The following is a 25,647-nucleotide window of genomic DNA, read 5'->3' as shown; positions in this document are numbered from 1 at the left end:
GACACTGCTTATTATTTTTCTTTTTTTATTTTATTTTTCACACTTAGCCAGCACATACTCAACTAAGTTGATTTTGTCTTTTAGGAAATTAACCATTTTCTTTCCGTGAGTGCTTACAATCCACTTCCACTGACCAGGCTTGAAGGATTGAAGGACCTTCGAAGACAACTGGAACAGCATAAAGATCAGATGCTAGATCTTATGAGAGCATCTCAGGGTACTATTTATTTTTATGTGAATGGGTGTTTTGCTTGCATGTATATATGTGCACCACGTAACTTCAGTGCCTATGGAGACCAGGAGAAGGTGTTGGATTCATCTAGAATTTGAGTTAAAATATGGTTGTGAGCTGTCATATATGTGCTAAGAACTGAACCTGGATCCTCTGCAGGAGCAGCAATTGCTCTTAGCAGATGAGCCATCTCTACAGCTGCTTCCGGGTATTAAGTTAACATTATGAACTTTTTCCTTCCTGTTTGGTCTTCAGATACTCTTTTCTATCTTCTTCTTGGTCAGATTGCCACCATCGTCATTTATATTCACATCATTGCAGAGAGGCCACTGTATAGTGTGTGCTAAGTTCTGAATACTGTGTGGTAACAGACTAAGCAAGGCCCCTGCTAAGCTTTTGTGTTTAATGGTTCTTATTTTTCTCGTCATTTGTGACTTTGCTGTGTAGCTTGTTCAAGCTCTTTCTCTGTCTGCTTGGTAAATTTTGCTAATCATTTTCATGTGGCAATATTTCAGAATTCTATCTGTATTTTTAAAATCCATTTATGATTTAAGATCTCTTAAAATGTTCTAGTTTGGGCATATGTGTTGTAAAAAAAAAATATGTGTTGTCCTTCTGGAAATTGGAGCACTTTTCTCCAAACTATTTCTAGATAACCCACAGGATGGCATTGTGGTGAAGCTGGTTGTCAGCTTGTTGCAGCTCTCCAAGATGGCAGTGAACCAGACTGGTGAAAGAGAAGTTTTAGGTAATGATTACGTGAATGGTCTTTAGTATGGTCAGAATAAGTGTGAGCTTGTTGTTTGATTTACTGGAGAAATAAGGGTGGTTTGCTAAGTTATATTTCTGTTTAATTCAGGTAACTCTAGAAAGCCACCTTTCATATTCCTTAGATATGCTTATAAGATAAAATTAGCAATAATCTTTAATAGTGTATAAATGTAAATTTTAAAACACCTTATAAAGATGTAGGAATATCATAAATCTCTGCTTAGTAAACTTCTGAAATATTTTATAAATATGGCTTACTGATATTTATATACTGGCTTATTTTGTATATAGCAAATAGGAAAAACGCTTCTGAAGGATGGTTAAACTCACATCTTTTTAAATACCATTTAGATTTTTTCTTGAGTATAGGTATTTAGATTTAGTGGTTTTAGAATGGAAAGTCACATGATTAACATTGGCTGGAAGGTGGCATGGCAGTGGTGCCTTCTGAGAATGGGGCGTGTAAGAGCTGTTGGTGCACTTTCTCAGTTCCCACTGGAGCCTATTGTCTAGCATACTTTTAGTTTGGTTTTTATTGAAATGTATCTTGCATATAGACATGAATACAGACCAAATGTACCTAGTTTAAAGTATTTGTACACAATCAAAGAATACCTATGCATCTGCCACCCAGATCCAGAAATTGAACCTTACCAAAGCCCTTGAATCTCCCCTGCCCCCAGAATTAACATCTTTGTTCATTGTTCTGCTCTGGGCGTAAAGCTGCTTTGCTCCAGGAGCCCAGAGCAGCTTTCCTGTGTGACTCAGAATGACCCTGTTTTGTGCCTCACTTAGTGGTAATGGACTGAAATCTCTCCTCTAACCTTTACTGCTTGTGTTCGGCACTACACTGAAGCTCTAACCAGAGGGGCGAGCAGGGAAAAGAACTGAAGAGTGTGCAAAGTGGAAAAGAAGCAGAGCTGCCTGTGATTATAGATTATATATGTGCTTAAAAATTTTCACTGAATTAGATGTTTAAGATTTATGAATAATATATGTGTGACACCCTGGATTTCCTTTTTCTGATGTTTTAAGGTTGATATTTTATACAGTGTCAGCCATCTAGTACTTGTGTTTTAATATTGTTACTATAATTGTTAACTTATTTTCTATCACCTCTGAGAAAAAATATATTACAACATTGATGTGTTTTAATGTTGGAAGACACTGAAATCTTTGAAGCATGACAAAATGGTGTTAATACTTTTTAAATTGGAAGTGTTGTATACCCTTCTATTTATGGCTGTACTAAAATTAAGTTTCTATATGTAGAGGCTGTTGGAAGGTGTTTGGGAGAAATAGGTCCTCTGGATTTCTCTACTATAGCTGTACAGCATAATAAAGATACATCTTATACCAAAGCCCATGGGTTACCCGAAGATAAAGAACTTCAGTGGACTTTGATAATGCTAACCGCCCTGAACAATACACTGGTAGAAGATAGGTGAGTACTTACACACCTTGCATTCAGTTACAGAAACCGAAACCAAATCTGGCTCTCAGGAAGATTATGCTAATGATTCATTTACCACTTTGCCTTGCAAGTTCTTCCTTGATCCCTCCCTCCCTCCCTCCCTCTCTCCCTCCCTCCTTCCCTCCCTCCCTCCCTCTCTTTCTGTTTGTTCCTGATACTTGATGGTGATGAAGAGTAAGGTCTGTTTTAAATCTAGTGAGACTAAGTTAGACAAAGGATAAATAAGTAAACTGCCAGGTGGTTCCACACAGACAATTAAAATCGTGAGTGTAGGCTGGTGGGATGGCTCACCAGATAAAATACACCTGCCATCAAACTTGACCACCTGAGTTTGATCCCCAGAAGTCCTGGAAGTTGTCTTCTGACTGCTACAAGCATGCTTCACCCTTACAAATTTAAATACAGGGATGTAAAGAGATATATTTTGTGATTTTTAAAACGAGGGTGCTATGTTTCTCCAAGCTAATCTTTATTTTGAATCTTTTAGAATAATACATGGAGCAAAAGCTTTCTAACCTCCAAAGCTTTAAAATAATAGAATTTTCTATTACTATTTTATTCCTTGTTCAAACAAAATTTTAAGATAGTCAGTATTTTAGCTTGTTGATTGTCAGATTACTTTCCTTTCATTATTTATTAACTTCTTATTTATTGTACTGTTATTATTAATTGCTTGCAATAATGGGAACTAAGTCCAGGGCCTTACACACCTGCGTCACTCAGCCATATGCCCAGTCCTCACTATCTTGTCATTGACTTGCTGGTTTCTCTGTCCACCCCATCATCACCATTGTGAGAGGCTCAGTTCAGAGGATTAACAGTGGTAGACAGATAGAGAACATGATTTTAAGAGGACAGCAGTAAAATGTTAATGCAAAAATTTGCACAGTAAGCATACAGATATTCCCTGTAAATTTTTTCACCTTTACTGTATATATGAAAATTTATATAATAAAATGTTAGGAAAGAATCCATTCCAGCCAGTTTAATATAACAAAAACAATGATAAAAAAAAAAGTAAAGGTCCATTAAATCAGTAATGGAAACATGGTAGATTATAAGAGGATAGGCAGAAGAATAAAGCCAACAAACATATATACCTTTAAGAGATGACCAGAGCTAGTTCCAACACAGCTAGGGCTACACACAGAAAATCCCCCATCTCAAAAAAGCCCCCCCCCCAAAAAAAAGGATGAAGAAGACAGGAATTAGAGCAGAGCCCATGGGTAAATGAATGCTACATACCTAGTTTGCTCTCTAGATCAACTACATTTCTTATATCTGTTAGGATCACCTGTCCAGGTGTAGCGCTACCCTCAGTGGCCTGGGTCCTCCCACATCAACTACTAATTAAGAAAATGTCCCCAGACTTCTCTACAGGCCAGACTGATGGAGGCATCACCTCAGATAACTCTAGGTGTGGCAAGTTGTCAAAAAAAAAAAAAAATCAGTACAGTGACTAAACAGGAATTGGTTATGAAATTATTGCTATAGTACAGAGGAGAAACATTATCATATGAGTTAGGAGACCAATAATGAACATGGGTGCGTGGATGGAACCAGGATATGTTTTTAACAGAGTCAGTTGGGTTTGATGAGGAAGTAGATGTGGAAGAATGAATCCAGTTTTATAGGTCATCTTCTGGGTAATTAGCAAAGCATACCTGAACAGAATTAATTCTTCTTTGTTAACTTGTCATTATTCTAATTTCAGGGCCTGGTAGTTGGGTTTTTTTTTTTGTTTGTGTTTTTTTTTGCCATATTTTCAGGAGTATTGTAGCCCTCTATCTCCTGGGGTGTTTTTATTTTAAAAGAAGGAATTTTACTTTTTTTCTAGAAATTTTAAGTGCTAATGATTTTCTTTTCTTTTTTTTTTTTTTTTTTTTTTTTGGTTTTTCGAGACAGGGTTTCTCTGCAGCTTTAGAGCCTGTCCTGGAGCTAGCTCTTGTAGACCAGGCTGGTCTTGAACTCACAGAGATCCGCCTGCCTCTGCCTCCCGAGTGCTGGGATTAAAGGAGTGCGCCACCACCGCCCGGCTAGTGCTAATGATTTTCAACTAGCTGCTTTGTTAGAATGAGTATGTACCTTCAAAATATATTCTTGCAATAATTTTATTATTTGGAGTTAGATATCATTGTACCTCACCTTACAAATAATTTGTATTACTAGAGAAAATTCTGTCAATATGTTTTCCTTAGATGAATTTGGATTTTACTATTTTTCATTCATCATATTTATGATACTATGTTTTTCCAAGTAGTTCCCCTTAAGAATTCTTTAAATTATGATCATTGTAACATAGTCATTATTGTATAGAATGAAGAGAATGGCTGCTGAAGTGATCAGTAACTCATGTTTACTGAGGGAATATTTTAAAAATCTTTGGCTTTTTTTCTTCAGTGTTACAGAGTTTTATAGATAGGAAGTTTCTAATACTTTAAATTTTAGTTTTAAAATTTTCCAGTTGAATTTGCATAACATTCCAGATTGATAAATTGATTGTGATGTTTTTCAGTGTCAAAGTTCGATCAGCTGCTGCTACCTGTTTGAAAAACATTTTGGCTACAAAGACTGGACACAGTTTCTGGGAGGCTTATAAGACATCCGAAGATTCCATGCTGATCTACCTACAACCTTTTAGAACATCAAGGAAAAAGGTCCCTTAAATAACAAGTGTTTGTTGAATACCTATTATTTGTAGAATGATTACATTGGTTTTGGACGATAGATATCAAATTGCTTAAAATGGTTATATACTAATACACTGTTTGCTAGAAAAATTCATACTGTACATTTTTGACTTTAAGGAATTTGTTATTTTTCACTAGGGCAGGATAGAAACATTGAAATAGATAAAGCCTAGAGAAGTGGTGATTTGGTGCTGAGGGAAATTCTTTTCCGGTATAGCAAACCATTTGATCGCATGCACCATCGGTCCTGGATGATTTTAGATGTTGTGATCCGCCAACAAGCATTTACTGCTTAGCACAGCTTGGATAAATATCAGAGGACTGTAATCATCCTTCTTTATGTTGATGTCATAACAGTTCTCCTGAATGCAGTCTGCAATAATGTTAAGAGATTATGCATCTCTTGTTACTAAGCATTCCTCTTATCAGAAAGTGATAGCAATATGCAGTTGCTTTTTTCCTGCTTAAGTTCAGTGGAAATACCCATCATTAAAGTAGTAATTTTAATGTATCATAGTTTGATTCTTAGTAAAATTAGTAGTAAGAACTGTTAATGAAGTTACTAATATAGCTTAGTGTAAAGTATTTTTAACATGTAAAAATCACATTTTGAAATCATTTTTTTATGGTAGATTTGAACCAGTTTTGTAGATGAGCCAGATGAGGCAGAGTGTGAGTCATATAATACACTACCAGCGAGTGACAGAGCTCACAGTAGAACTCGGGTTTTTCTCTTCCTGCACCAGTAACATTGTTACTGTTTCTCTCTAGTTTAAACCTCCCATCCCACATGTGTGCTCCCCCTTCCCTCTTATCTATTTTTGGAGCAGGGATTGGATCTTAGGGCCTTGTACTTGACCTATATCCCAACTCTATTTTACTTTTATTTTAAGACAGGATTTCACTAAGACACCAACCAGGCTTTGAACTTAAAATCCTCCTTACTTCAGCTCCTGAATAGTTGAGACTGCAGCCTGAACCACCGTTCCTAGTCTAATCTGTTTAACTTTTTTTGTTTGTTTGTTTTTGTTTTTTCGAGACAGGGTTTCCCTGTAGTTTCTAGAGCCTAATCTGTTTAACTTTTAAAAGGCAAATAATTCTATTGAGATTTACTCCTTTTATTGAACATTTATTTTCTCTTTTGCGTGTTTATACGTGTAGACGTGTATGCTGTGGCACTTGTGTGCAGGTGGGAACAGCTTGCCAGAGTCAGTTTTCTCCTCACACCATGTAGGTTCTGGGGATCAGACTTAGGTCAGTGAGGGTTGATGGCAAGTGCCTTTACTTGCTGACCCATATGGCGGGCCCTAGGTGTAGTCTAAGTGTACTTAGCTTTATTGGAAACAGATTTAACTGTGCATGGGTATTTATTTGACAAGGAAATGATTTTCTGCTTCTAGTTTTTAGAAGTACCCCGATTTGTTAAAGAAGATATCTTAGAAGGCCTGGATGATGTGAATCTGTGGGTTCCTCAAAGTGAAAGTCATGACATTTGGATAAAGACACTGGCGTGTGCATTTTTGGACAGTGGAGGCATAAAAAGTGAAATTCTTCAGTTATTAAAGCCAATGTGTGAGGTAAGAGGATTAATTAATCTGATTTAGAGCCCGTGGTTTTGTTCTTTTTTGCTTTTCCCATTCTGTTTAATTTCTGTGTATCTGATTGTGATTTGCATATTTGAGAAGAATACTAAGTGATGAGTATATCGTCTGCCTGCAGTGTGATCCACAGTTAGCTGCTATAAATCCATTGAAGTAGGTATCTTTGGTTAGCCAAAACTACATGACAGACTTTAGGTTTTTTTGTTTGTTTGTTTTTGTTTTTTTGAGACAGGGTTTCTCTGACTGTCCTGAAAGTCACTTTGTAGACCAGGCTGGCCTCAAACTCACTAAGATCTGCCTGCCAATGCCTCCTAAGTGCTGGGATTATGGACATATGCCACTACTGCTTTGCCATGCTTTAGTTTTGAGATGACAACATACTAGTTAAATTCTACAAAGTACTAGAATAAATTAGTAATGACATGTAAAACAATGGTGCTTATAAATTTTTTGTATTACGGAAAGTCAGCTCCTGTTTTCTTTACTGCCAATTGGCATTCTTCAGCATGCTTTCTGAGTGAAGAAAGTTAGGCAGCGGTAGAGTTTTACATTGGAAGGTCTGGTACAGTTGATTTCAGCCAATAGTAAGTATATGAACCAATTCAAAGAGCTAATAATGTTTGGGGATAAAGGCTGTGGCTCACTGGGAGAGTGTGTGCCTCTAGTGCATTAGGTGCAGGGGCCAATGCTGGTGTTTTGTTGGTTGGTTATTGTTTTGTTTTGAGATAGTGTCTCCATGTGTAACCAATGATGACTTTAATCTCCTGTTCCTCCTATTACCATGTCTCAAGTCCTGAGATGCCTTACTTGGTATTACTGTTTGTTTATTTATTCTTAAAACACTACTTGATTGACAATTTTGGCGATGGTGGTTGGTGTTTAGTACTATCTTGAGTTCATGGCAGACCTACATAGTATTTTTAAATTTTTCATATGTCAGTAATGGGGTAAACATTTTAAGTGAATTGTGTCACTCTAAGCAGTTGTGTGGGTGTGTACTGTGTTCTAGGTGAAACCTGACTTCTGCCAGACTGTGCTGCCATACTTGATCCATGATGTCTTACTCCAAGATACACATGAATCTTGGCGGACTCTGCTGTCTACACATGTCCGAGGATTTTTCACTAGCTGTTTTAAACACTTCTCACAGGCAAGCCGATCAGCAACTCCTGCAAGTTCGGATTCAGGTATTCTGTTCAGTTGTTAATGCTTATTCTGTTAACTTCTCAGCCTTAGAGAAAGATGGTTCAGTAAATAACAGGGCAGCTTACTGTGCATTCTGTACATCTGGCATTGTGCTTGCAGTGTTGATGTGAACAACAGAGCTCCCATTTTAGCAATGGATAAAAACGTAAACTTATACACATGTTTGGTACCATGGTAGAGGTATGATAGAATATTTTATATTTTTAGACCTCTGGCCAACTACCTTTTAAAAACTTTTTATCACCAAATCAGGCGTATTTTTGTAGACAATAAAGTTTCTATAAGTTTTTTAAAAAATAAATTATCTAAAAGGAAAAAATTAAATTGCCCATAATCATATAATTCAAGATACCTACATTTGGATTCATATGTACATAAGATCTGATATTCTGCTGCAAAGTAGTGTGACAGTTGATAATAATAATGATTGCATATAAAAACCTTTTGGTTTGTTGGAAAGTACATAACCTGAGTTTGATTCTCAACACCACATTGGGTAGCTCACCTGTAACTCCAGCTCCATGGGGACCTGACACCTCTTTCCTCCATGGGCACTTGTCTTCTTCATGTGCACATACCTACACATACATTTTAAAAAACCTTTCTAAAGAACACTGAAGAATAGTTACTATGTTTTTATTATACTTAATTTTTATTTGATTTTTCGTCATAAATATTTTTATTGATATTTATTGAGCTCTACATTTTTCTTTGCTTCTCTCCCTGCCTCTCCCCTCCCGCTTCAACCCTCTCCCAAGGTCCCCATGCTCCCAATTTACTAAGGAGATCTTTTCTTTTTCCACTTTCTACTTCCCATGTAGATTAGATCTGTGTAAGTCTCTCTTAGTGTCTTCGTTGTTGTCTAAGTTCTTTGGGATTGTGGTTTGTAGGCTGGTTTTTTTTTTTTTTTTTGCTTTATGTTTAAAAACCACCTATGAGTGAGTACATGTGATAATTGTCTTTCTGTGTCTGTGTTACCTCACTCAAAAGATGTTTTCTAGCTCCATCCATTTTCCTGCAAAATTCAAACTGTCATTTTTTTCTGCTGTGTAGTACTCCGTTGTGTAAATGTACTACATTTTCCTTATTCTTTGGTCAAGGGGCATTTAGGTTGTTTCCAGGTTCTGGCTATGACAAACAAAGCTGCTATGAACATATTTGAGCACATGTCCTTGTGGCACAATTGAGCATCCTTTGGATATATACCCAAAAGTGGTATTACTGGATCTTGAGGAAGGTTCTTTCCTAATTTTCTGAGAAATCGCCACACTGACATCCAAAGGGGTTGTACCAGCTTGCATTCCCACCAGCTATACTTAAATTTTTGAGGAGATAGATATGCTCCTGATTTAACCTCACTAAAACATTATAAAATACATATAGTGAAAAATCAAATGCCATCTCATTAATATGTATGATTTTAGTTAAAATTTTAAAAAGTAACAATCTGTCCAAAAGAACATACAAATATCAACACAGACATGGTTGCCCCACCTTTGATTTTATTAGACTAGAAGTTGTTTATCAAAATGACCTGAAATATCCTTAATGAAGTTTTTGGGGAATTGCTGAATTAAAAATCCTAAAGTATGGGTTGATGTGATGGTTTTAATGGGTAAGGTCCTTGCCACCAAAAACTGATGACCTGAGTTTAGTCTTGAGAAACCCACACAGTGGAAGGAGAGAACCAACCTGCACAAGCTGTCTCTCCTCTGTTCTCCATACGAGCACCCTGCCTGAGTGCCCACATGTACAATAACTGCTGTAATTAAGTCTGCTTTAAAAAAAAATAATTCAAGATAACGTAAAAAATCCTAAAATAAAAATTCTTGATGAGACTTTGTTAGCTGTCTAAAATATATCACTTATGTTTAATTGGGGGAAAATATAAGTGATCCATAGGTATAAGTAATAATTTGAAGTTTAAGTTTATCTTAAGTACTTTTTAAATAATTTTACTACTTATGTTTATACTCTGATCACTTAATAGCAAAATTATCTAGTTTTGTCTCTAGAGAGGGCTAATATTTTTATTACCTTAAATGAAATTTTGGACTTTACATATATAAAACTATTATTGAAATGGCAATAAATGTAGATTCCTATAAATCTTAAATGCTGTATCTATTTCTGGTGTCTGGAAGTCTCACACCTTTACTTGAATGTCTCACATGAATCTCAAACTCAGTAATGTAAATAACAATTAATGGTGCTTTGCTGCCCACATGGAGACCCTTCTCACCCGTCTGCGTACTTAGTCTTGCCAGTTCTGTCTCCTCAGTCACCATCATCCTTTCTGCTTTCTAGCTCTGATTCAGAAAGTTGAGATGCTCTCACTACCTTCTGAACTCTACTTACGACTAACCATCTCAGATACACATTTTTTAGTGTTTAGTTTTTTGAGACAGCAACTCAAATTCTCCTCATATAGCAGTGGAAGACTTTGAACTTCTAATTCTCCTGTGTTTACCTCTCAAGCGTTGGTATTAGAGGCACATGCCATAACACCCAGTTTATACAGTGCTGGAGATCGAGCCCAGGGCTTCATGCAGGCTAGCACAACACTCCTTCCAGCTGAGCTGCACTCACCCCATTGGACTCTGCTGACTTTCCCTGGTACTCTATCCTTTCCCTTCCCCCACTGACCGGTATTTTGGCTTCAGATGTTACTTTCTCCTTCAAGCTTTTCTTAGTCCAGGTGAGGTCACTCTCATATAACTTCTACAGCAATCTTAACCTTTCTCTCACACCTCTTGTCACACCATATTAAGAGCCTCCAGGCTAACCAATGAGTTCTGTGTGCAGAAACAGTCTTGATTTGTTCATGGTGGTAAATGTACTAAGCACCCAGCATATAAGACATCTCAGACATCTCGAGCAGTACGTACTGCTTCAGAAACAAATTACAGTTGGCACCATCAGTTCTTGTTTATGCTATACCTATTGCTTCTTTTGAAATAAAAGGAATGGCGCTAAATAAAATTGATTTAAATTTATTAAGAAGCATTTTTGTTTTGAGTAACTACCCCTCAGTGTAGAAGAAGAACACAGACAAGAAAGTACTCTTATATCACTCTGAGATTCAGAAGAGCTATTTCTGTTTCTTTTAGAGCCAGAGCACTTTCTCCGATGCTGTTTGGATAAAAAGTCACAAAGAACAATGCTTGCTGTTGTCGACTATTTGAGAAGGCAGAAGAGGTAATATGGTAACAGTTGTTTCTCAGGTTGGGAACCGAGCACTGTACCTTCCTTCTGGCTACATTTTAGCTTGATTGTTTTATTTGCAACTGCTTCAGACTGCTAAAATTAATGGGTATGATACTTCTATATTTTAGTAACTGTATGCAGCACAACACTTAGGTTAAGTGTGGGGAACTGTCGGTTCTTGTCCCAGTTGTCCAGCAGGCATACTGCTGTGGCTGAGTCATGCTCTAGTGAAGGTGTGAGAAAGAAGTATACAGTTTTCCCAGATTGTTCTCAGTACTGCTGCTGCTGCTGCTCATTAAATAGTTCTTAGAGTAGCTAGAGTCAGATGTCTCCTTTATCATATTTGTTATAAGGTAAAGCTTTTGTTGCTGTGTGCCATACTTACCATGAAAATCTCTAGAATTTTTGATATGACAGAATTGATTTAGGTAAGTTACTTTGCAATATAATATCTTTGTTTCTATTGTTAATTTTTAACTTTTTTTTTATTCTTTGTGTTTTTCATATCATACATCTCCAACCCATTCATTTCTCCATTCCTTCGTAGCCACCCTCTGCCCTTGCAACCTTCCCCCCTCAAAAAAATTTAAGAGAAAAAAGGAAAAATTAGTCTCGTCATGGAAGCTGTAGTGTGACACAGTGAGTCACATAGTAAACCCTTTTATTCACATATCTTTACTGCAAGTGTTCATTGCAAAGAGTCATTGGTCTGTTTCAAGGCCTCTGGTTTCTGGTACAGTATCAATGCTGGGCCCTCACTGGGACTTTTCTCTTTTTTTTTTTTTTTTTTTTTAAATACTTATTTATTTATTTATTTATTTATTATGTATACAATATTCTTTCTGTGTGTATGCCTGCACGCCAGAAGAGGGCACCAGACCCCATTAGAGATGGTTGTGAGCCACCATGTGGTTGCTGGGAATCGAACTCAGGACCTTTGGAAGAGCAGGCAATGCTCTTAACCTCTGAGCCATCTCTCCAGCCCCGGGACTTTTCTCTTGATTATCCTGCTCTTGCCTTGTGTTGTAGAGATCCTTCAGCTCTGGGTCTGTGCGCCAACAGATCATAGATAGCGTGGGCCAACTCATAACGCTACTTCTGGGCCTGGGTATTTGCAGGGTTGGTCAACCTGCCAGCTCTCCTTTCTTCACCACCAAGATGAGTTCTCCAACATTGCCTTGCCTGGTTCACCCCTTGCAGTTATGAGCAGTGGGTGGGGCCAGTTCTGCTTTCATACACTTAGGGTCCACTCTCCCACACCTACACCATCAGGGCTAGCTCTACAGTGTTGCCCAGGGTGTAGAACTCTCTCCTGAGTGCTTTAGCCAGTGAGGGGTAGGACAGTTCTCTCTAGTGTTACAACGAGTAGAGGAGGTGGGGGTCAACTCTTTACAGCCCTATCCTCTAGGCCTTCTGTGGTATCAAGATCCACTGACATCAGCACAGACTGAGGCTGCATCAGGGCCATGAACCCAGACATGGGTCCCAGCAGCAGCCTAGGTCTAGAAGTCACCATGGCTCTGGGTAGCAATCAAGCCACCCACCTCAGCCTTCTGACTGCTTTTACCTCTTCAGATGTGTAATGAGTCTTTTTCTGTCCTGCCAGCCAGCTCCCAAATAATGACACAGAGGTTTATTATTAATTACAAAAGCTTGACTTTTGGCTTAGGCTTGTTTTTAACCAGCTCTTTTAACTTAAATTAGCCCATATATATTTTTTTAAAAAAATCTATGTTCTGCCATGTTGCTTTTATCTCTACCCAATTCTGTGCATCCAACTCATTCTATGTCTCACTAGCATCTCTTACTCCCTCTCTGCCTGGTGTAAGCATTGCAGCACAGGTAGAATGGTATCTTGGCAGTCTGGAGCCAAAGAGTACCACAAAGTCATTGTTAGCACAGTTGTAAAAGATACATGCCTTTCATGACATTCCATCTCACTAACAGGCTTGGGTTTTTTGTGGTTTTTTAATGTCTTTTTGACTGACTACAAAGTTTGTAATTTATCTTGTTATATGCCATATCCTCCTCTGAGAAAGCACTTCACTTGTAGCTGTGAGTGCCCTTTTCTGGTATGGGAGGTAGTTTAATCTTAGAGCCATTTATTTCAGGCTTAATGAGGTAGAATGATGTTGTTGGCAAAACATAGAAAAGGTAAATCTTTTTTAGAGACTATTTTTAGGACTGGGAAGATGGTTAGTGAGTGGAATGCTGACTATGTAAACCTTACATGCTGCACAAGCCTGATGGCCTGATCCTGAATCCCAGTGGTGCAGTTGAACATGCATTTAATCCCACAACCATAAAAAGTGACACAGGAGAATGCCCAGAAGCGTGTGGGCTAACAAACCTGGTTTATGCATTGTGGACAACAAGAGAGACCTTGTCTTAAACAGGATGATGACATGGACTGACATCCAAAGTGGTTTTCTGACCTCTACATGTGCACAGTAGCACATGATGGGCATACACGTGCTATAGACACATACACGTCTAAAAATTCACATTTTTGTTTTTAGTTGACACATAGTAATTGTACAAGACAGAAATTGAGCTGGGTGTAGTGATGCACATCTGTAATCCTAGTACTTAGGAGGCTCAGGAAAAGGATTGTGATTTGAGGCCAGCCTCAGCTAGTGAGTTTAAAGTCAACCTAGAATTATAAAACAAAGACACTATCTCCATACAAAAATATTTACTTTTTTATTGTTATTAAAACCTGAAGGTCTGGTGTGGTGGTACCACGTTTCCTAGAACTCAGGAGGCAGAGGCAGGTGGATCTCCCAGTTCCAGGTCAACCTGTCTACATAGTGAGTTCCAGCACAGCCATGGTTACACAGAAAGATCAAGTCTTGAAAAAGAAAAAAATCTTTTTTAAAAATTACTCAAGAAGATGTGACTAGGACAGGACTTAAGTGCTTTGTTAAAAGCTGTGTGATCTTACAGTGTTACCTGATGTCTTCTCATTCTTAAAAAATCAGGATAAGGACACGGCATCTTGATGCATACCCTTAATCCCAGGCAGAGAAAGGGGGATCTCTATGCATTCCAGGACAGCTAGGACTGTGAGTCCTGTCCCAAATAAATATCAGTGTAAGATTTACTTTAAGGATAGAGATGTATGGTAAGCAACATTGACAATGTATGTAATACACCTAACATTCAATAAATGTACAGTTCTTTTCTGTGGGCAACTTTGATTTTTCTAAACTTGAATTTCCTCAGAAGTAATTATTATACTGAAGTGCTGACTATTAGAAAATGTTGTTTGTGCTGTTCTAGTATTTACAGGTAGGACTCGAAATGACTAATATAAGTTGCTACAGATGATATAGCTCGTAGTAGGTGGTTAAGACTAGCCTTGTCCTTAGCTGTATACTACTCCATAGCCAGTACCCTAAACCACTATGTTGTCTTATGGCTATAATTTTAGCTTTGAAAAAGATATCTCTAGTTTTCAGTTCTGATCTGTCATTATCACAGTGGACATTTTTTAATTAAGTAGTTCAGTGTTGGATAATCAGAGGAAATCATTACAACAGAAAAGACATGTATATTACTTTTTCCATCACTGTGACAAAATACCCAACGAAAGTAGCTTAAGGAAAGGAAGGAAGGGTTGATTGTGGCTTTTAGTTTGAGGTGTATGTTTGACTGTGTTGGGGAAGGCACAGTGGCAACAACAGGAGGCAGCTGGTAGCTTTTTCTTCATTTTTAGGAAGCAGAGAGTCATGGATGCTGGAGCTCAGCTTTTTAGTTAGCGCAGGATCTGAGCTCATGAAATGGTGCTACCCACATTCAGGGCAGGTCTTCTCACATCAGTTAACTTAGTCTAGAAATCTGTGAAAAGACATGCCCAGAAGTTTGTATCCACCATCTTTCTAAATTCCATCAAGTAGTCAGTTAGAATTAGCCCATCACAGTTTCTTTTTCCTGTTTGAAAAGAAACAGTGTTTTCATACTGAAAGTGCTTATGAAGCTGTCCTTTGCAACTGATGATGTAAAGTGTGGGTGCAGAGCCCAGATTTGTATGGCGTTGATGGTTGGTCATTTTCTGCAGATTCTCTGAGAGGTTTATTTCTTTTTTTTTTTTTTGGGTTTTTCGAGACAGGGTTTCTCTGTGGCTTTGGATCCTGTCCTGGAACTAGCTCTTGTAGACCAGGCTGGTCTCGAACTCACAGAGATCCGCCTGCCTCTGCCTCCCGAGTGCTGGGATTAAAGGCGTGCGCCACCACCGCCCGGCTTCTGAGAGGTTTATGAGTCAAGACCATTGAGAACTGGACTTTAGCCAGGCTATCTCAGAACGGTTTATAATCATACACTAGAGAATTGTGGCTTTCAGTTCTGTTGTGTACCATTGTGCTGCTTGTGTTAGCAGTGACATGGCATCACGTTTAATTCCTCTTCAGGCCTTCTTCAGGAACAGCTTTTGATGATGCCTTCTGGCTGGATTTGAATTACCTGGAGGTTGCAAAGGTGGCTCAGTCTTGCGCTGCTCACTTCACAGCATTGCTCTACGCAGAGATCTACTCAGATAAGAAAAGCATGGATGAACAAGAGAAAAGGTATGGATTTTTACATTTTGGTTTTTAAATTTGTATTAATATTGTTTCAATAAAATTATATAGTAAAGATTATCTTGCCCCATTTCTCCATTTAAGAGACACTTTAGCCAGAATTTTTTTTATTAGATTTAAACAAAAAAATCCAAATTCCCACTCCCTCCCTCCTCCCATTCCCTCTACTCACCCTCCCACCCTACCCCCCTCTAATCCTAAGAGAGGGTAAGGCACTTTGCTTTGTAGAAAATCAAAGGCCCTCTCTACTACATCTAGGCTGAGCAAGGTATACATCCAAAGAGAATAAGATCCCAAAAAGCCAGTACATGTAGTAGAGATAAATCCCAGTGCCACTGCCAGTGGCCCCTCAGTCTGCCCCAGCCTTACAACTGTCAGCCACATTCAGAGGGACTAGTTTGGTCCTATGCTTGTTCCTTCCCAGTCCAGCTGGAGTTGGTGAGGTCCCATTAATTCAGGTAAACTGTTTCAGTGGATGAACCCTTCATGGTCTTGACCTCTTTGCTCATATTCTCATTTCTTCCACTCTTCAACTGGACCTTGGGAGCTCAGTCCAGTACTCCTATGTGGTTCTCTGCCTCTGTTTTCATCTGTTGTTGGATGAAGGTTCTGTGGTGATATTTAAGATAATCATCAGCCTGACTACAGGGCAAGGCCAGTTCGGGTCCCCTCTCCACTGTTGCTTAGGCTCTTAGCTGGGGTCATCCTTGGGGATGCCTAGGAATTTTTCTAGAGCCAGGTTTCTTGCTAACCCCATAGTGGCTTCCTCAATCAAGATATCTCTTTCCAACTTAGTAAGGTAGTGCCGAATTGTTTCTTAAAGTGATTGTACTAGTTTGTATAGTTACCAAAAGTGTAGTTGAACTGGGCGGTGGTGGTACATGCCTTTGATCCCCGCACTTGGGAGGCAAAGGTAGTTGGATCTCCGTGAGCTCAAGGCCAGCCTGTTCTGTAAGAGCTAGTTCCAGAACAATGAGAGCAGTTACACAGAGAAACCCTGCCTTGTGGCGAGGGGGTGGGGGGGTGGGGAGGGTGGGGGGAGTGTAGTTGATAAGAAAGTGCCATATTGGGAGAAGAAAGCAAAAATATAACTTTATCTAGTTTGAGGGAAAATAGTATAGATAATACAGAACATATTTTAGAAAGATATTAGAGGGACTATCATGACAGTATTTAACTTATATATTGGATTATTATAGGCATAGTAAAAGTCATGATATTAAAATGAGTCACTAAACTATACACCCATATATTTAAATGCTTAATTTTAAAAGTAAGGCATTAGAGTGGATAAGTCTGAGTTCTACTCCCATTATTTATTACTTTTATAATCTTAGGTTTCAGTGACTCCAACTTACTTTCATCAAATTTCTTAACTTTTCTCAGTTTCCTGGAGGTTAAATGTGTCTTGTGGGCTTACTATGTATATCTGTAATTATCAAGTTGAACTTTAGGTAAGACTACTGGTAGAATATTCAGAATCAAATTGGGAAACCTGCTCTATTTTAAACAGGACTGTTTCTATATAAATAAGCATGTTTGGCAAATAGCTTTGCTATTTATACAATATTGTTTTTATATATAATTTCTCAAATTTCTTTTCAATTCCAGGTCTATGTGATATTCTGTGTTAAAGTATAAATGACTCACTGTTCTTTTTGCAGCCATAATTAGTTTTTTCCTGTTAAAGAGTAGGATAAACATATTCATAACCTCTTAAATTCTCATTAAGAGATGTTTTTATAATAAACAGAAGTCCAACATTTGAAGAAGGAAGTCAAGGTACAACTATTTCTAGTTTGAGTGAAAAAAGTAAAGAAGAAACAGGAATAAGCTTACAGGTAAATATTAGAAATTCTGTAATGGTTTTTATGTGATGTATTATTTTTGATACCATTGATTTTAAAACTGAAGCTACTTATTGGACTGAGCACCAGATGTATGTATGTATGTATGTATGTATGTATGTATGTGTATATATGCTCTGAGAAATAATTTCCAGTCTTGACCTGCCACTTGTTATGTAATGCTGCATAAATAACTGACCCTGTCTGACTTTGCACCTCTTAAAAGGCTGGAGTGAAATCACCTGTCTCATGGTGTAAATTTATATCACACAGTTTTTGCCGTTGTGTTTCCTTCTATTTTATTTATAGCATTTATAAGTTGCTAACTTTTTTGCATGTATACATATGTCACAGAGCAGCAGCTTCATTTGTAAGTTTCTAAGTACTGTCTCAACAACATACTTTGTAGCAATGTTTGGCACTCCTGAATCTCCTTGGCCAGCTCATCCACTTTTTTCTAGTTGTCTTTAGCTTGCCTTCTGCTTTTTGGAGAGAATAGTTGATGTCTCTGTTACTTTTCTATTGCTGTGGTAAGAAACCGTGAAGGCAACTTAGAAAAGACAGTTTAATTTGGGGCTTATGGTTTTAGAGGGTTATTGTCCATAATGGCAGAGCAATGACATGACAGCCTCCCCCAACCCCCACCATGACACACTTCCTCCATAGGCTGCATGGCCTAATCCTTCTCACACACTTCTAACTGGGGACCAAGTATTCAAGCATGAGCCTATGGGGGCATTCTTATTCAAACCCACATAGGTAGTAGTCCTACAACATTCCACAATCAGACTTAAATCTCCCCACATATGCTCTTGTCATAACCATTTCTCTTATTAAATCGAATAACACTTTTCCTTTATTTCAGGTTATTTATCTGTTCTTTCTCAGAAACTTTGATATGCTGTGCTCCTTCAGAATTGTATCGTAACCACTTCAGAGCTTTACTGTTTCAAACAGTCCTGTTCTTGGAGATAGGAGGATGTTCTCTTCTCTGTGTTCTCTTTAGGTGTCACTGTCTTCTTTCCTTTCACTGCTGGACTTTGTGATGATGTCTGTATTTGCTCTCTCCATTTCTTTCCTTCATTCCATTAAAATGTCACTTGCCTAATGTTTTCCATGAACTAGAAATTGCTAAGTTTGCTTGTAACCTTTTATTTCTTTCTCCTTAACCTTTAACTTCACATTCAGCCATGGTGCGTGTGTATGTGTATGTGTGCGCACACATGCGCATGTGTGTTTTTGCATGCAGGCCAGAGGTTGAAGTCAGGTATCTTAAATCAATATCTTATTTTTTTGAGACAAGGTGTCTTCTTAAACCTAGAGCTCACTGATTTTGCTAGGCTGCTTTATGAGCTCTAGGGATCTACTTGTCTGCCTCCCAAGAGGTAGGATCACAGATACTTACAGCTGCTCTGAGCTTTTTATGTGTGTGCTGGGGATCTGAACTTAGGTCTTTATGCTTTCGTGGCAAGCACATTAGTGACTGAGCATCTTCTGATGTATCCTCAGCCCCGTCTTGTGCTTACCACTTGATCCACTATATTAGTCTTCCTTTTTCTCTTAATACTAGATAGTTTCACCTTTCTGTGCTGATTTTTTTATGAGTTTCTTTTTATATAAGCACTGTTAGGGACTAAGTGTTTCAACTTTTTAGGTTTTTTGTCATGTCTATGAATAGAATATTTGAATAAGAATTTTTTGTAGAATTATACCAGTATTGGTAGAGTTATATTTAGGAAATACTTCCCATAGCAAAAATATCAAGGCAAGTAAATTGCTTACTCATTTTTCTATGAAATGTAGCTTCTGTTTTTTGTTTGTTTGTTTTATTTCATTGAAGTTAAACAGCACTAGTATTTCCTACGTAAATTTCACAAAAGGTGTTTAAGTAATTAAATTGCTGCTTTATGCACTTAAACTATTATTTCCTTTAAAGAAAATGTATGACCTTTGTTTTTACCAGTTTCAGTAGTTAGGCTTTGCAGAATTTTATTTTCCCATTTACAGTTTCATCTGCTGACTAGATTGTTTTGAATCGTAATTATTGCTGAATGATTTTAAAAAAAGCTAGTATGTTTGGTATACATGTTTTATCTAATTCATGAAATTGTGAATGTCACTTCTTTTTTTAGATTTATTTTTTATGCATATGAGTATTTGGTTTGCATGTATATAAGTGCACCATGTGCATGCCTGGTGCCTGCCGAGGCTAGAGAAGTGCTTTGGACCCATAGTACTGAAATTACAGATGATTGTGAGCCACAATGTGAGTGCTGAAAATCAAACCTGGGTCCTCTGCAAGAGCAGTAAGTGCTCTTAACTGCTGAACCATCTCTCCAGTCTGTGAGCATTCCTTCTAAATTAGACTGTAATCATTTTATCGTCTGGGACGAATTTACAGTGCTATTGATTCAAATGTTTTGTATGTTTTTAAATATCACTGTATTTTACTTTTACAACACATTTACATGTTGTAATTATGAATTGATAATGGTGAAATTTGAAGCTTATAAATTCATGAACTGATTATTTTTCTTTTTTCAATTCTCTATCTTTGGTATTTCTGTTTTCAGGATCTTCTCTTAGAGATCTACAGAAGCATAGGAGAACCAGACAGCCTGTATGGCTGTGGTGGAGGGAAAATGTTACAGCCCCTTACTAGGTGAATTGCACTTTTTAGATAGTAATTGTTCTTTTTGAAGTAGTTACATGCATACAAAAACAAAAGATGTTTTTATCATCTTTTCCTATAGAATACGGACTTATGAACATGAAGCAATGTGGGGGAAAGCCTTAGTAACATATGACCTTGAGACCACAATCTCCTCCTCAACCCGCCAGTCAGGAATAATTCAGGTACACTTTTTTTCTGTGTCTGCTCTGTAAAGCCATCATCAGGACAACTGCTAATATTATTTCAGCATATCAGTAAAGTGTTTACACAGTCAGGTAAACTCTGGGGATAGAACTAGAGTTACTGTTTTCAGACATTAGGCTAAAGCCTCAGGGATACATAGGAAAACTGGACAGGACAGTGTAGTTTTGTTGATAAAGCTTTATTAGAAGACATTTCTTGAGTGTGTACACAGTATGCCGGGAGATACTCTTAGTGCTTCACATGGCATCTCTAGTTTGCATTAGAGATGGTCCCAGAAACTGTTATTTCTATCACTGATTAATATGTTGAAGTGTTTTCCATCCAACATTAGCATTCTCTGAGGAAATATGATAAGCGATATTTTAGAATTTTAGGTGATATTGTTGATTACAACTTTTTAAGTTAATTTTTGTTTGCTGCCCTCCCATTCAGTGATTCTCAATCTGTAGGTCGCACACAACCTTTTCATAGGGGGTTACATATCAGATATCCTGCATATCAGATGTTTATATTATGATTCATAACAGTAGCAAAAGTAAAAGTATAGTTGTCAAATAGCAATGAAAATGATTTTATGGTTGAGGTCACCACAACCTGAGGAACTATTCTTAAAAGGATCACAGCATTAGGAAGATTGAGAACCACTGCTGTAGTTTATGTTGAGATATTTGATTATTTATTTTGTAATAACTTCCTTTTAGGCTTTGCAGAATTTGGGGCTCTCCCATATTCTTTCCATCTATTTAAAAGGATTAGATCATGAAAATAGAGAGAGGGGTGCTGATCTGCAGGAACTTCATTATCAAGCAGCATGGAGGAGTATGCAGTGGGACCTCTGCAGTTCTGCCACGTAAGAATAAAATTGACTTCTCAAAGCATTAGTCTTTCCCTAGTTATGTTTTTGTCTGACTCTAAAATGTAATCTTTAAAAAGATTTTTTTTCTTACTTATGAATATTAAGATGTTCTTTTTATATTTTACTGCTACTCTAGGCTACACATGTACCTAAATACTATACCTAAATAAGGTAGCAATAAGTAATTAAAACAGTAAAGCTTAAATTTTATTCTTCAGTCCAGGTGGTGGTAGCACATGCCTTTAATCCCAGTACTTAGAATCCCAATACTTAGGAGGCAGAGGCAGGTAGATGTGGATCTCTATGAGTTCAAGGCCAGCCTGGTCTACAGAGTTAGTTCTAGGATAGCCAAGGCTACACAAAGAAACCTGTCTCAAAAAAAAAAAAAAAATTCTCTTCTTTCCACAAGATAAATTCTGTTCCCTGCCTCAAGCATTTTTGAAGATAAAAATTTTTATTTTATTATTTATATTTGTTTATTTTTTTGTTTTTCGAGTCAGGGTTTCTCTGTGTAGCTTTGGAGCTCGTCCTCAAACTCGCTCTGTAGACCAGGCTGGCCTCATAGTCACAGAGATCTGCCTGCCTCTGTCTCCCAAGTGCTGGGATTAAAGGCGTGTGCCACCACCACTTGGCTCTCAAAAGTAGAAATTTTAAAAGGGTCTTCTCCTATGAGAATACTGTTTGTTAGACTGAGGAATCCAAAAGCAAGTATAGGCATTCTTCCACATTTTGCCTACATTGTAGTTAGCCACAAACTCTTTCATTGACTATTGACTGGATGGTAAAATAAATTAACTTGTTAATATTTTCTTCTGTTAAAAGTTAGTGCTAGGCTAGAAGAAATGGTGCATACCTTTAGTCTAGCATTCAGGAAGGCAGATACAGGCATGTCTACATAGTGAGTTCCAGGCCAGCCAGTGCTATACAGGGAGACAGTGACTTAAAAAAACAAATAGCCAAACAAAAAGAAATAGTGCTAAACCAAGATGTCAAGAAGATGAAAGTTGTAACCTGTATGTCAAGTCACCATATTTTTAAAAATGAAAACCAAAACACCTAGACTAGTAAAGGATTAGTAGTTCTATAAAAATCTTTTACTGACAGAACAGTAAAAAATTAAGTCATTTTAATTGCCTTAATGGAAAAATATTTTCATTAATTGGAATGTTTTTAGATTTCATATTTTAAGTGCTATAGATTTTTATCCTCTCCTTACACCTACCCCCTCTCTTTTTTGAGAGTTTTTCTCTGATGCCCTGGCATTCTGGAACTCACTCTGTCAGCCAGGCTATCCTAGAACTCACACAAATCCACCTGCTTCTGCCTCCAGAGTGCTGAGATTAAAAGTATGCACTACCATTGGCTGTTCTCATATTTTAAAATCATTTTATTTTTTAAACTGGTCTCTGCTTTTGTAAACTTACATAGATAGTTCTTCTCCTTGCTTGGTGTTTCAGCCACACAGGTCACCTTTTATGTTTTGATTTAGTCTAATATAGTGTTATATAAAGGCTAGAAGCCTGTTTCCTCCAGTTTTCATGTTTGTCACAGCTTCTTGTCATCCATTTTCTATTTTAATATTACCCTACCCAGGCAGTGGTGGAGTGGTGGGGCACACCTTTAATCCCAAACCTGGGAGGCAGAGGCAGGTGGATCTCTGTGAGTTTGAGGCCAGGCTGGTCTACAGAGTAAGTTCCAGGACAGGCTCCAAAGCTACAGGGAAACCCTGTCTCAAAAAACTCAAATAAATAAATTATTTAAATAATGCCCTAATTCAGAAGCCTTTATAGACCACCGTACATTGATTCTCTGCATGACTCTTGTGATAATATAGTATTTTTTAGATTTATTGTCCAAAGCAGAACATAAGCTTCACAAGAGAGAAAACTATCTGATTTGTCTATTAATAGATCTTTTGCATCTAGAACTTAGTTCATAGTACCTGGAATATAATAAGAAATGGAAATAAAAGATTGAGAACCAAAGAAGTTTCCTAGAAGCTTTTTTTTATTTTAATAATTTAAATGGCCTATGAAGTGCTTTGTTTTTTATTGCTTTGTTTTATTTTTTTATTTCATTATTATTTATTTATGGCAGGTCTGGAACTTGCCATGTGTAGACTAGACTGCCCTTGAACTCAAAGAGATCAGCCTACCTCTGCCACCGTAATAAAGGCGTGTACCATCACACCCAGCTTTTTGTTAATTTCTGCAAATTTTGATAAGAAATAATTTTAGTTTTCAATTTTATTCTTTTAGTTAGTCATTTATACATGCATATGTTAGGATTTTCTGTTTTTAAATTTGTTTTTTAATGCCGCAGCCAAGAACTAGAAGGAGCCAGTTACCATGAATCATTGTATAATGCTCTGCAGTGTCTAAGAAACAGAGAATTCTCCACATTTTACGAAAGTCTCAGATATGCCAGGTATCATAAAAAGCCAAGATTATTTTATCATTTAATGCCGTGACGGTTGTCCTCACTATGTGAGTAGTTCTGATGTGAGTATTTGCGTCGATGAAGGGATGAAAATGTGGTGGCTGTGATTGGTTGTTTCCTTGCCATTCTTTGCTCTCTCTCAAGAAAGGCTTTTCTTCTCCCAGAACTCTACGTCCCTTCTTCACTCTGAGCCCTCAGGAAAATCGTGATAGTGTTCTCTTCCTGTACAAGTATCCTAAAACTTCTCAGTTTTTGTCCTCTCTAGTTACATGGCTGTACTCTCTTACCATTACATCTCTGCTTCATAAGATGATGATGATCAATAGTACTTCTAGGTTGCTTTGAGTCACACATGAGATGATACATGATGTAACAGTTAGCTATAACAAGTTAAAATAAATGTTTTAACACTAACCACTGATATTATAAATCCAAATATATGGCAAATAATATTTTTTACCCTTAAAGTGATTGTATTAGGAATACATAGAGTTTGAATCAAAAACCAGGGAGCATGCATGGGACTGACCTAGGCATTGTACATATATAATGCAGCTGTGTAACTCGGTCCTCTTGTGGGTCTCCTAACTGTGGGAACAGGGGTGATCTCTGATTCTTTTATTGGCTTTTGGGATCCTACTCCTGATACCGGGTCACCTTGCCCAGCTTTAATACATGGGGAGGTGCTTAGTCTTACTGCAACTTGATATGACATGTTTTGTTGATATCCATGGGAGACCTACCCTTTCCTGAACAGAAATGGAGGAAAAATGGATTGGAGGGGGTGGGGGCAAAACGAGGGTAGGGGGACAGACTAAGAGGAGAGGAGGGAGTAGAAACTGGTATATAAAATAAATACATTAAAAATAAATAAATATATAAAACACTAGTCAGGCTCTTTCTACACACATTCTTTAAAGTAACTTCAAAGGTGAAAAACAATAGCTGTGGCAGAATTGAGTAGCAGATTCAAGGATAGACAGACACGGCAGAACCGGGCGATCCTAAAGCTAGTGTTGGTTGCATTGCTGTGTCATCATCGTTTTGTGTGTGTGTGTGTGTGTTAATCTTGTTAGATCAGCAGCAAGCATATGCTAAATATGAATAGAACTTCTGTGCATTAAAACTTGTAAATTTCAGACTCTTCTCTCTTTTACCCCTAGATTGAAAGAAGTTGAAGAGTTGTGTAAGGGCAGCCTTGAGTCTGTGTACTCGCTGTATCCCACACTTAGTAGATTGCAGGCACTTGGAGAACTGGAAAACATTGGGGAGCTTTTCTCAAGGTGTGTGGTTCATAGGTTTTGATAAGCCTGAAGTGCATTTGATAAGCCTGAATCTTCATGAATTTTAAGAGTATGTAGAGGTTCCTATGCTTAAAATGTTTTATGTCTATGATTAAAATGTTTTAGGTCTGTTACTCTGGGGTCATTTGTGGAGGAAGTAGCAGTTTGGTTTTTATGTACATGCATTATTACATGCATTATTGTTTCCTTCTCTGTCGGGTAACTAGAATGATTGCTCACATTTGCTTCATCATTTTCTTAGTCTCCCTGTCAACACAAGTCTTGAAAGATGAGAGAGTATTTCTTACTTTATGCCTGTGAAAGGCAATATATTCATATTAATGAACTGTATGTTCTGCATTTTCTTTTGCTTTAATGATGTAAGCAGATGGAATCTTTTTAAATGCCAGCTGTTTGTTCTGTGAACTGATTTTTTTGACAGCTATGCACAGTACCATTTGTAGGTAATGAAGTTAGTTGACTTCCTTGAGGATGTGTCCTCCTTTGCTGCATGGAGGACTAGAGGAATAGTCATGTCTTTGTGATATGTCTGATTACAGCATTCTCATTTCAAAACAAAATCTGT

The 25,647-nt window shown here is 37.6% G+C and overlaps 1 protein-coding gene across 4 annotated transcripts in view; it reads left to right on the top strand.

Moving 5' to 3' along the window:
• The window catches only part of Atm (ATM serine/threonine kinase), a 105,459-nt gene that overhangs the window by 50,413 nt on the left and 29,399 nt on the right, over positions 1-25,647 (top strand). For all 4 annotated transcript variants that reach the window (XM_038321748.1, XM_038321747.1, XM_038321745.1 and 1 more), the window contains 14 exons: positions 85-217; positions 885-980; positions 2,276-2,447; positions 4,993-5,134; positions 6,568-6,744; positions 7,778-7,955; positions 11,085-11,172; positions 15,591-15,746; positions 17,512-17,599; positions 20,179-20,267; positions 20,359-20,461; positions 21,185-21,333; positions 23,662-23,766; positions 24,942-25,061. In XM_038321748.1, the coding sequence (XP_038177676.1) occupies positions 85-217; positions 885-980; positions 2,276-2,447; positions 4,993-5,134; positions 6,568-6,744; positions 7,778-7,955; positions 11,085-11,172; positions 15,591-15,746; positions 17,512-17,599; positions 20,179-20,267; positions 20,359-20,461; positions 21,185-21,333; positions 23,662-23,766; positions 24,942-25,061 (1,796 nt within the window). The remainder of the gene's footprint in view (positions 1-84; positions 218-884; positions 981-2,275; positions 2,448-4,992; positions 5,135-6,567; positions 6,745-7,777; positions 7,956-11,084; positions 11,173-15,590; positions 15,747-17,511; positions 17,600-20,178; positions 20,268-20,358; positions 20,462-21,184; positions 21,334-23,661; positions 23,767-24,941; positions 25,062-25,647) is intronic.

Source organism: Arvicola amphibius, chromosome 3, assembly GCF_903992535.2.
Source record: "Arvicola amphibius chromosome 3, mArvAmp1.2, whole genome shotgun sequence".
Lineage (NCBI taxonomy): Eukaryota > Metazoa > Chordata > Mammalia > Rodentia > Cricetidae > Arvicola > Arvicola amphibius.
The sequence above is the reverse complement of the archived record's forward strand: the minus strand, read 5'-3'. Positions and strand labels throughout refer to the sequence as shown.